Source organism: Mustelus asterias, chromosome 9 (assembly GCF_964213995.1).
Source record: "Mustelus asterias chromosome 9, sMusAst1.hap1.1, whole genome shotgun sequence".
Classification (NCBI taxonomy): Eukaryota; Metazoa; Chordata; class Chondrichthyes; order Carcharhiniformes; family Triakidae; genus Mustelus; species Mustelus asterias.
In genome coordinates this window covers 3,236,992-3,249,733 of record NC_135809.1, presented here as the reverse complement: position 1 = coordinate 3,249,733, position 12,742 = coordinate 3,236,992, and the positions used below count along the sequence as shown (strand labels likewise).

General features: G+C 44.2%; 1 protein-coding gene across 1 annotated transcript in view; it reads left to right on the top strand.

Moving 5' to 3' along the window:
- The window catches only part of LOC144499037 (uncharacterized), a 78,312-nt gene that overhangs the window by 35,216 nt on the left and 30,354 nt on the right, over positions 1-12,742 (top strand). The window contains exons 13-15 of the mRNA XM_078221090.1: positions 1,860-1,962; positions 8,225-8,345; positions 11,846-11,909. Of these exons, the coding sequence (XP_078077216.1) occupies positions 1,860-1,962; positions 8,225-8,345; positions 11,846-11,909 (288 nt within the window). The remainder of the gene's footprint in view (positions 1-1,859; positions 1,963-8,224; positions 8,346-11,845; positions 11,910-12,742) is intronic.

Here is a 12,742-nt window from a genome sequence, read left to right as displayed (position 1 = left end):
GCACAGTTTAGAAAGGATGTGAAGGCATTAGAGGCAGTGTGGAAACTATTCAGGGTTGAGGAGCTTCAGTTACATAGATTGGAGAAGTTAGGACTGTTTTTCTCAGAGAAGAGAATGTTGAGAGGAGAATTGAGAGAGCTGCTCAAAATCCTGAGGGGTGTGGACAGAGGAGATAGGGAGAAACTGTTTCACGCAGCGAGTGGTTAGGATGTGGAAGGTGCTGTCCGAGAGTGTGGTGGAGGCAGGTTGAATCGAGGCTTTCAAGAGGGAATTGGATTATTGTCTGAAAAGGAAGAATGTGCAGGATTACTGGGAGAATGACACTGAGTAAATTGCTCCTCTGGAGAACCAGCATAGGCGTGAGGGGCCAAATGGCCTCCTCATATGTTGTAACCATTCTCTGATTCAGTGGAAAGTTCCAATGGAACCTGCTTCCACTCCACTTTCAGACAATTCATTCCAGATCACAACTGGCTGAGTTCTTTAGTCAATCAGATTAAATTTGTGACATCTGGTTAATGACCCTTCTGCCCCGGAAACAATTTCTCCGTATTTATTCTTACCATGGCGCCTCATAATTGTGAATAGCTCCATTAAATTTCCTCTTGACCTGCCTGTTTGAAGTGTTATGGTTCAGGTCAGAAACTCCACAAAGTGTTTTATGGAGCCTGCCTGAATCATAAGTTTTGAATCTTGAATTTGGCTGGGATAAGCATGAGATGTTTTTCAGGTGTGATTCAAATGACCCAATAGGGAGCATTTATCAAACAAATTTTATTTAAGAATATAGTTAACATGTATAGTAAGAAAATTAGCAAGAACTTTTATCAATTATAAACCAGAAACAAAACAGCCGCTATAATGTATAACCCTTAATGAATATTTCTGATGTGTTCCAATTAAAACCAAAACCCATAGACAACAGAAACCCTCCTCACAGGTTTAGCACAGACCAATGCTCACTTGATACTGGGATCGAATATTTTCCTTATGAGGTTGCAGTCAAATATTCCTGTGACTCAGAGCAGTCTGAAAACCGGACAGGTTTCCAAGACATTTGAGAGACTCTGGCCCAGTCCCAAAAACAGCAAACGGCCACCCTTCAGGGAAGCAAGATCTTGTTTTCAGCTAACCAACAGAATTTCCAAAGAAAACAAACAGGGAGGAAGAGGGACTTGATGCTTTGAACACTCCACCTCACAAACTGGGCAGCTCAGGTGACAGGAATTTCACTTTCAGTTTCACAGTTTTCTCCTCCCAGAATGACATCACCTAAGACTGTGAGCTGCAGAGATCATGATTTTTTAAAAAAAACATCTCTCAAAAGGGACACTAACGTCACAGAAGAAACACCAATGTCAGTTTCTCCAGGTGAGGCACATAACTGACATGCCTCATTCTTGGCACCATTCCAGTAAATATCCTGGCATCTTCTTTAGGGGGCCCGAAAGACATCCTTCCTAAAATACAGTGCCAAGGTTTGAACACAATAATTCAGCTGAGACCAAACCAGAATTTCTTTTTTAAAAATTGAGCATAGTTTGCTTGGTTTTGTATTTGCTGACTCTAATTATAAAGTCCAGGAACCCTTAGACCTTCAGAATACCCTCCTCAACTTGTACTCGCTGATCTCCATTGCTTTCCTTTCCCTCTCCTCAATACGGTGAGTTCTAAATCTTCATCTTGACTTAGTCAAGTCCAGCCAGGCCGCAGGCCTTTGCAATGTTCCACAGGCCTGTGTGTCAATGCTGGCTCTTTCTTCACTAGTTTAAGGTGGGATTTATTTTCTGATTTTTATTGGGGATGTCCATCGCTGGCAGTATTCTAAACTCTGCGTTTTTTTGCTGTGTTATGTTTAGTCTTTCGGACTCAATGACTCGTTTGAACTTCTCTGGGCAACGCCAGCAATACAGGTGGCAGTTTTCGGGAAACCATGACAACTGGTATGACTACAAAAAACGGGTAAGGTACTATTCATAGAGTCATAGAGGTTTACAGCATGGCCCAACTTGTCCATGCCGCCCTTTTTTTTTAAAACCCCAAAGCTAATCCCAATTGCCCGCATTTGGCCCATATCCCTCTATACCCATCGTACCCATGTAACTATCTAAATGCTCTTTAAAAGATAAAATTGTACCCACCTCTACTACTATCTCTAGCAGCTTGTTCCAGACTCTCACCACCCTCTGTGTGAACATATTGCCCCTCTGGACACATTTGTATCTCTCCCCTCTCACCTTAAACCTATGCCCTCTAGTTTTAGATCCCCAACCTTTGGGAAAAGATATTGACTATCTACCTTATCTATGCCCCTCATTATTTTATAGACCTCTATAAGGTCACCCCTCAGCCTCCTACGCTCCAGAGAAAAATGTCCCAGTCTATTCAGCCTCTCCTTATAACTCAATCCATCAAGTCCCAGTAGTATCCTAGTAAATCTTTTCTGCACTCTTTCTAGTTTAATAATATCCTTTCTATAATAGGGTGACCAGAATTGCACACAGTATTCCAAGTGTGGCCTTACCAATGTCTTGTACAACTTCAACAAGAGGCTCCAACTCCTGTATTCAATGTTCTGACTGATGAAACCAAGCATGCCGAATGCCTTTTTCACCACTCGCTCCACCTGTGACTCCACTTTCAAGGAGCTATGAACATATACCTCTAGATCTCTTTGTTCTGTAACTCTCCCCAATGCCCTACCATTAACTGAGTAAGTCCTGCCCTGGTTTAATCTACCAAAATGCATCACCTCGCATTTGTCTAAATTAAACTCCATCTGCCATTCGTCAGCCCACTGGCCCAATTGGTTAAGATCCCGTTGCAATTGGAGATAACGTTCTTCACTGTCCACTATGCCGCCAATCTTGGTGTCATCTGCAAACTTACTAACCATGCCCCCTAAATTCTCATCCAATTCATTAATATAAATGACAAATAACAGTGGGCCCAGCACTGATCCCTGAGGCACACCACTGGTCATGATGTGGAGATGCCGGCGTTGGACTGGGGTAAACACAGTAAGAAGTCTAACAACACCAGGTTAAAGTCCAACAGGTTTATTTGGTAACAAAAGCCACACAAGCTTTCGGAGCTCCAAGCCCCTTCTTCGGGTGAGTGGGAATTCTGTTCACAAACAGGGCATATAAAGACACAAACTCAATTTACATGAATAATGGTTGGAATGCGAATACTTACAGCTAATCAAGTCTTTAAGATACAAACAATGTGAGTGGAGAGAGCTTCAAGACAGGCTAAAGAGATGTGTATTGTCGCCAGACAAGACAGCCAGTGAAACTCTGCAGGTCCAGGCAGGCTGTGGGATTACAAATAGTGTGACATGAACCCAATATCCCGGTTGAGGCCGTCCTCATATGTGCGGAACTTGGCTATCAGTTTCTGCTCAGCGACTCTGCGCCGTCGTGTGTCGTGAAGGCCGCCTTGGAGAACGCTTACCCGAATATCAGAGGATGAATATCACAGGATGAATGAACACCGCTCGACAATCACCAGGCAAGACTGTTCTCTTCCTGTTGGGGAGCACTTCAGCGGTCACGGGCATTCGGCCTCTGATATTCGGGTAAGCGTTCTCCAAGGCGGCCTTCACGACACACGACAGCGCAGAGTCGCTGAGCAGAAACTGATAGCCAAGTTCCGCACACACGAGGACGGCCTCAACCGGGATATTGGGTTCATGTCACACTATTTGTAATCCCCACAGCCTGCCTGGACCTGCAGAGTTTCACTGGCTGTCCTGTCTGGAGACAATACACATCTCTTTAGCCTGTCTTGATGCTCTCTCCACTCACATTGTTTGTATCTTAAAGACTTGATTAGCTGTAAGTATTCGCATTCCAACCATTATTCATGTAAATTGAGTTTGTGTCTTTATATGCCCTGTTTGTGAACAGAATTCCCACTCACCTGAAGAAGGGGCTTGGAGCTCCAAAAGCTTGTGTGGCTTTTGCTACCAAATAAACCTGTTGGACTTTAACCTGGTGTTGTTAAACTTCTTACTGTGCACACCACTAGTCACAGGCCTCCAGTTTGAAAAACAACTCTCTACAACCACCCTCTGGCTTCTGTCAAGAACAGTAAGAAGTCTCACAACACCAGGTTAAAGTCCAACAGGTTTATTTGGTAGCAAATACCATAAGCCTTCGGAGCGCTGCCCCTTCGTCAGATGGAGTGGATATCTGTTCTCCAACAGTGCACAGACACAGAAATCAAGTTACAGAATACTAATTAGAATGCAAATCTCTACAGCCAGCCAGGTCTTAAAGGTACAGATAATGTGGGTGGAGGGAGCATTCAACACAGGTTAAAGAGATGAGTATTGTCTCCAGACAGAACAGCTAGTGAGATTCTGCAAGATCAAGGGGAAAGCTGTGGGGGTTATTGATAATGTGACATAAATCCAACATCCCGGTTTAGGCCGTCCTCATGTGTGCGGAACTTGGCTATCAGTTTCTGCTCAGCCTTGCATTCAGCCTTGGATCTTCAGGTAAGCGTTCTCCAAGGCGGCCTTCACGACACACGACAGCGCAGAGTCGCTGAGCAGAAACTGATAGCCAAGTTCCGCACACATGAGGATGGCCTAAACCGGGATGTTGGATTTATGTCACATTATCAGTAACCCCCACAGCTTTCCCCCTGATCTTGCAGAATCTCACTAGCTGTTCTGTCTGGAGACAATACACATCTCTTTAACCTGTGTTGAATGCTCCCTCCACCCACATTATCTGTACCTTTAAGACCTGGCTGGCTGTAGCGATTTGCATTCTAATTAGTATTCTGTAACTTGATTTCTGTGTCTGTGCACTGTTGGAGAACAGATATCCACTCCATCTGACGAAGGGGCAGCGCTCCGAAAGCTTATGGTATTTGCTACCAAATAAACCTGTTGGACTTTAACCTGGTGTTGTGAGACTTCTTACTGTGCTTACCCCAGTCCAACGCCGGCATCTCCACATTCTGTCAAGAAGCCAATTTTGTATCCATTTAGATACCTCACCCTGGATCCCGTGAGATTTAACTTTATGCAACAACCTACCATGCAGTACCTTGTCAAAGGCCTTGCTAAAGTCCATGTAGACAACATCAACTGCACTGCCCTCATCTACCTTCTTGCTTATCCCTTCAAAAAACTCAATCAATTTGTGAGACACGATTTTCCACTCACAAAGCCATGCTGACTGTCCCTAATCAGTCCTTGCATCTCTAAATGCCTGTAGATCCTGTCTCTCAAAATACCTTCCAACAATTTACCCACCACAGATGTGAGGCTCACTGGCCGGTGGTTCCCAGGCTTTTCCCTGCAGCCCTTTTTAAACAAAGGTACAACATTTGCCACTCTCCAATCTTCAGGCACCTCACCCGTGATGCGCTTTAAGACTTCCAGCACCTCCTTCTCTGTAATATGTACACTCCTCAGGACATCACTATTTATTTCCCCAAGTTCCCTAACATCCATGCTTTTCTCAACAGTAAATACTGATGAGAAATATTCATTTAGGATCTGTGGTGGAAAAATAGGATTCAGAGACAGTCAGTCATGGATAGGAACAATGTTTATTTCACTCTGCAGAGGTCGCGTTCCTCCTGCCACTTGAGCGAGTGGGGGGAAGGCGCGCCCGAGTACAGCAAACGACAGTCTTTATACCTATTCTACTGGCCTGGCTACACAGACACACAGGCTAATACAATATCAGTACTTTTTCATTCCGTATTAGGGAGTTGTTTTTCTTCCTTTGCTGTATTTTCCTTATCTTCCTCATTCAGCCAGTTTTAATCAGTCTCCTCGCTTCTGCAGTTTCTCAACTGCCCCCTTGTGCAGCTGCTCAACCTTGAGTTTTAATCATTTTAGTTCCTCCTTATTGAACTAGCCCAAGCTTGGCCATCCTGACAAAGAACAAAGAACAAAGAACAGTACAGCACAGGAAACAGGCCCTTCGGCCCTCCAAGCCTGTGCCGCTCCTTGGTCCAACTAGACCAATCGTTTGTATCCCTCCATTCCCAGGCTGCTCATGTGACTATCCAGGTAAGTCTTAAACGATGTCAGCGTGCCTGCCTCCACCACCCTACTTGGCAGCGCATTCCAGGCCCCCACCACCCTCTGTGTAAAAAACGTCCCTCTGATGTCTGAGTTATACTTCGCCCCTCTCAGCTTGAGCCCGTGACCCCTCGTGATCGTCACCTCCGACCTGGGAAAAAGCTTCCCACTGTTCACTCTATCTATATCCTTCATAATCTTGTACACCTCTATTAGATCTCCCCTCATTCTCCGTCTTTCCAAGGAGAACAACCCCAGTCTACCCAATCTCTCCTCATAGCTAAGACCCTCCATACCAGGCAACATCCTGGTAAACCTTCTCTGCACTCTCTCCAATGCCTCCACGTCCTTCTGGTAGTGCGGCGACCAGAACTGGACGCAGTACTCCAAATGCGGCCTAACCAACGTTCTATACAGCTGCATCATCAGACTCCAGCTTTTATACTCTATACCCCGTCCTATAAAGGCAAGCATACCATATGCCTTCTTCACCACCTTCTCCACCTGTATTGCCACCTTCAAGCATTTGTGGACTTGCACACCTAGGTCCCTCTGTGTTTCTATACTCCTGATGACTCTGCCATTTATTGTATAACTCCTCCCTACATTATTTCTTCCAAAGTGCATCACTTCGCATTTATCCGGATTAAATTCCATCTGCCACCTCTCCGCCCAATTTTCCAGCCTATCTATATCCTGCTGTATTGCCCAACAATGCTCTTCGCTATCCGCAATTCCAGCCATCTTCGTGTCATCCGCAAACTTGCTGATTACACCAGTTACACCTTCTTCCAAATCATTTATATATATCACAAATAGCAGAGGCCCCAGTACAGAGCCCTGCGGAACACCACTGGTCACAGACCTCCAACCGGAAAAAGACCCTTCGACCACTACCCTCTGTCTCCTATGGCCAAGCCAGTTCTCCACCCATCTAGCCACTTCTCCTTGTATCCCATGAGCCTTAACCTTCTTAACCAACCTGCCATGTGGGACTTTGTCAAATGCCTTACTGAAATCCATATAGACGACATCCACGGCCCTTCCTTCATCAACCGTTTTTGTCACTTCCTCAAAAAACTCCACCAAATTTGTAAGGCACGACCTCCCTCTCCCTGACCTGTGGTCTGCTTTATTCTTTATGTTAAAATTTTCCATTACAGATCTCACCCATCTCTTGTGGATCCGCACATAGATGACCTTGTTGATCCTTAACTGTTCTGTGATCAAAGTTTGTGTTTTATGAAACTTATAATTAAAAAGAGCTGAAACGTAGTCTACAGATTCACTCATACAAAACATACTAACTGGGAGCAGAAGGTAGGGATATGTTCGGCACAACTTGTGGGGCCGAAGGGCCTGTTTTGTGCTGTAGTTTTTCTATGTTTCTAAGGAGGCCATTCAGTCCCTCGAACCTGCTCTGCCATTCATGGCTGACCTGTTTGTGTTTCAAATTCCACATTCCAATCCACCCCTAATATTCCCTTGTCTAACAGGAACCCATCCATAGTGAGAATGTGCAAAGGCCTTGCCCTACAGATTTCTCAGCTGCTCAGTGTATATTTGGCGCCATTGGAATGTGATATGTCAGCCAAAGCTGGTGATGTACAGGTTCAACCAGGGACTGGGAAAATATCCAATAGTCCTCACCCACAGGCTGAATCTCAGTCCTCCCAGCGAGCCCTCCCCCCCCCCCCCACCCCGCCCCTCATCACACCCTCCAACATTGTGAGCCATACGGGCTGTAAATTGACACAAAGTGCCCATGTTTTCTTGATGTGTACAGGTGATGGTGTGGCCTCCTGTGCTTGGAGAATTAGTCACCATGAGTTTGTCCACTCTGGTGGTTGACAAACGATAGCTGTTTCTCAGAACTGAATCTCACTGAGACGCAACCAAATCCACCAATAATAGCCAATGACTAACTGACCAATGATATGGGAAGTAGCCTGTACCCTCCCCAAACATTTACATTTAGGCGTCTGACCAGACCAGGTGGATATTTTGAGAGTTTTTGGAAGTGGGAGGAACTGATTGGCTAGCTAACCAGAATGAAGCAGAGCAGGTTAAGCAAGATGGGCCAATCTTGCACAACATTAATAACATAAAGATCGTGGCAGCCAAAGGACTTTTTAATGTTGCATGTTTTCTGACTTTCCCGATATCTGACAGGGAGGAACAAACACCGAATGCTCAGTGACCAGTGAGGAGATTGAATCTGAATATTTGCAGAACCAATCGGGCTGCATGACCTTCTTTGTTAATAATGAGAAATTCGAACTAGACTTCCCGGGTGAGTGGTCTTGGGTGTCCCAAACGCTTCAACTCAATGATGTTTCCATGATGTAACCTCCATTTGTTTTATAATTAATTTACGGGATCTGGGCATCTCTGGCTCAACCAACATTTATTGCCCATCCTTAATTGCTGTTCAAAAAGTGATCATGAGCTGCCTCCTTAAACCGCTGCAGTCTAAGGTGTAGGTACATCCACTGTGCTGTTAGGGTGGGAGTTCCAGGATTTTGACCCAGGGACATTGAAGGAACGGCGATATATTTCCAAGATAAGATGGTGAATGGCTTGGGAGGGAACTTGCAAACAGTAGTATTCCCAAGTATCTGCTGCTCTTGTCCTTCGAGATGGTAGAGGACATGGGTTTGAAAGGTGCTGCTTAAGGAACATTGATGAGTTCTTGCAGTGTATCTTGTAGATGGGACACATGTCTGCCACTGTTCGTTGGTGGTGGAGGGTTTGAATGTTTGTGGAAGCAATCAAGCGGAGCCGCCTTGTCTTGAATGGCGTCAAGTTTCTTGAGTGTTGTTGGAGCTGCAGCCATCCAGGCAAGTGGGGAGTATTCCATCACACTCCTGACTTGTGCCTTGTAGAGTCTTTGGAGAGTCAGAAGGTGAGTTACTCTCTGCAGGATTCCTAGCCTTCAACCTGCTCTGGTAGCCACAGTATTTATAAGGCTGGTCCAGTTCAGTTTTCTCAAGGGACGGGCAATACAAATGTTGACCTATCCAGTGACACCCACATGACGGAGAAGGGAAAAAAACATATTGACCTCAGAACTACAGCATTCTGCCAGCCTGCATGAATTCCCTCACTGATTTGAATAAAAATCTTTCTAGTCATTTCAAAGTCTGAAATAAGAAATGTAACCGCATAACTAATATCTTGTTTGAGTTATAGAATCATAGAGTCATAGAGATTTACAGCACGGAAACAGGCTCTTTGGCCCAATTTGTCCATGCCGCCCTTTTTTTTAAAACCCCTAAGCTAATCCCAATTGCCCGCATTTGGCCCATATCCCTCTATACCCATCGTACCCATGTAACTATCTAAATGCTTTTTAAAATATAAAATTGTACCCGCCTCTACTACTACCTCTGGCAGCTTGTTCCAGCCACTCACCATCCTCTGTGTGAAAACATTGCCCCTCTGGACACATTTGTATCTCTCCCCTCTCACCTTAAACCTATGCCCTCTAGTTTTAGACTCCCCTATCTTTGGGAAAAGATATTGACTACCTACCTTGTCTATGCCCCACATTATTTTATAGACCTCTATAAGGTCACCCCTCAGCCTCCTACGCTCCAGAGAAAAAAGTCCCAGTCTATTCAGCCTCTCCTTATAACTCAATCCATCAAGTCCCAGTAGTATCCTAGTAAATCTTTTCTGCACTCTTTCTAGTTTAATAATATCCTTTCTATAATAGGGTGACCAGAATTGCACACAGTATTCCAAGTGTGGCCTTACCAATGTTTCATAAAACTTCAACAAGACGTCCCAACTCCAGTATTCAGTGTTCTCACCGATGAAACCAAGCATGCCGAATACCTTCTTCACCACTCTGTCCACCTGTGACTCCACTTTCAAGGAGCTATGAACATGTACTCCTAGATCTCTTTGTTCTGTAACTCTTCCCAACGCCCTACCATTAACTGAATAAGTCCTGCCCTGGTTCAATCTACTAAAATGCATCACCTCGCATTTGTCTAAATTAAACTCCATCTGCCATTCATCAGCCCACTGGCCCAATTGATCAAGATCCCATTGCAATTGGAGATAACTCTCTTCACTGTCCACTATGCCACCAATCTTGGTGTCATCTGCAAACTTACTAACCATGCCTCCTATATTCTCATCCAAATCATTAATATAAATGACAAATAACAGTGGACCCAGCACTGATCCCTTAGGCACACCGCTGGTCACAGATCTCCAGTTTGAAAAACAACTCTCTACAACGACCCTCTGGCTTCTGTCAAGAAGCCAATTTTGTATCCATTTAGATACCTCACCCTGGATCCCGTGAGATTTAACTTTATGCAACAACCTACCATGCGGTACCTTGTCAAAGGCCTTGCTAAGGTCCATGTAGACAACATCAACTGCACTGCCCTCATCTACCTTCTTGGTTACCCCTTCAAAAAACTCAATCAAATTTGTGAGACATGATTTTCCACTCACAAAACCATGCTGACTGTCCCCAATCAGTCCTTGCATTTCTAAATGCCTGTAAATCCTGTCTCTCAAAATACCTTCCAACAACTTACCCACCACAGATGTGAGGCTCACTGGCCTGTATTTCCTAGACTTTTCCCTGCAGCCCTTTTTAAACAAAGGCACAACATTTGCCACTCTCCAATCTTCAGGCACCTCACCCGTGACTATCGATGATTCAAATATCTCGGCTAGGGGACCCGCAATTTCCTCCCTAGCCTCCCACAACGTCCTGGGATATACCTCATCAGGTGTCGGGCTTTATCTACCTTGATGTGCTTTAAGACGTCCAGCACCTCCTTCTCTGTAATATGTGAGTTGCTTCTTATCAATTTCAAAAACTTCAATCTCAGAAGGTTGGATCTTTATCCACAATGTAGATCAGATGATAAATAAATCATCCCTTTCACATCTTCCTGATTTTTATTTCTGTGGAAGTTGGTGAAAATGAACTTAAACCACATGGCAGTCACTATGTCTTGGTGGTGGAGGGTTTGAATGTTTGTGGATGTGATTCCAATCAAGCAGGCTGCTTTGTCCTGGATGGTGTCAAGCTTCTTGAGTGTTGTTGGAGTTGCACCCATTCAGATAAGTGGAGAGTTTTCCATCACACTCCTGGCTTGTGCCTTGTAGATGATGGACAGGCTTTGGGGAGTAAGGAAGTAAGGGAGAAAGGATCCCACGCACCCTGGACATTCTCTCTCCCACCTTCTTCCCTCGGGGAAAAAAATACAAAAGTCTGAGGTCACGTACCAACCGACTCAAGAACAGCTTCTTCCCTGCTGCTGTCAGACTTTTGAATGGATTTACCTTGCATTAAATTGATCTTTCTCTACACCTTTGCTATGACTGTAACACTACATTCTGCACTCTCTCGTTTCCTTCTCTATGAACGGTATGTTTTGTCTGTATAGTGCGCAAAAAACAATATTTTTCACTGTATTGTTAATATATGTGACAATAATAAATCAAACCAAATCAACTCAAATCAAATCAAAGTGAGTTACTCACCACAGAATCCCCAGCCTCTGACTTGCTCTGGTAGCCACAGTATTTCTGCGGCTGGTCCAGTTCAGTTTCTGGTCAATGGTAAGCCCCCCCAGGATGTTGAAAGCCGGGGATCAGCCGTGGTAATATTATCAAATGTCAAGGAGCGTTGGTTAGATCCTCCCTTTTCGGAGATTGTCACTGCCTGTTATTTGTGTGGCACAAATGTTCATTTCAGTTTGAATTTTAAAGTTTATGATCCAGTTTGAATGCTTTAATGATTTTGTTTTAATCTTTCAGCCATGATGCAGACTAATCTGTCGACTGGTGCAACGCGCAGTGTTCGCCGGATTTCCCTGTTACTGTAAGCTGCCAAATAAACAGGTGCCTGTATCAATCTAGTGTGGAAAAGCTGCGACAATAATTGATGATGCAGCTTTGAGTAACAGTCAAACTTCTCTACCGATACTCATCGTGTCTGTGTTGTAATCTGAATAATGGACAATAGCCATGTATTTGCTGATTATTTTTGGCACTGCCTTCCTTGACTTGTGCAATAAGAAACATGTTTTAAAAAATTATAAAAAAATCTAGCTGGGAAATTTTGGGGTCGGGATAAAAAACACCATGCCTCTATTTCAAACAAAATCAGGAAACGTCTCTGATTTCCTGTCCACTGTTTATCCTGCAAGCAACACAGCTTTGAAATAGAAACACTTGTACAAGTTTACTGTCGCATTTCTGGCATTAAAGCACTAACTACACTTCCAGGAAGTACAGATTGGCTTTCAAACACAATGGGGAATCCTTGAAGGAGTTCTTGAGATACAATTCCTTTATCTTCTGTTTAGGACACTTCTTAAGACTTATCTTTTTGACTAAGCTATTGGCCTCATGTCCCAGTGTTTCCTTATCTGGTCAATTCTCATCTGATTGTGCCTCTGTGAAGCTCCCTAGAACTTTCGGCAATATTAAAGGTATCATATAAAAATGTAAAGTTATTATTGAGTGCAGTGTTTACAACAGTCCATGATAAAGGAAAGAGTTGCATGCAGAGTAAACTTAGATTAGCATTTATTGACGGGTTAAAATTGAGTGATAGTCGAGCTGCTGTCTGTCCAGAGATTGGATTGCGAGCCTCACTCTCTATGAACTCCCTGGAGTATCGGTGGTTTAAATATCCACAAAGCCAGCAAC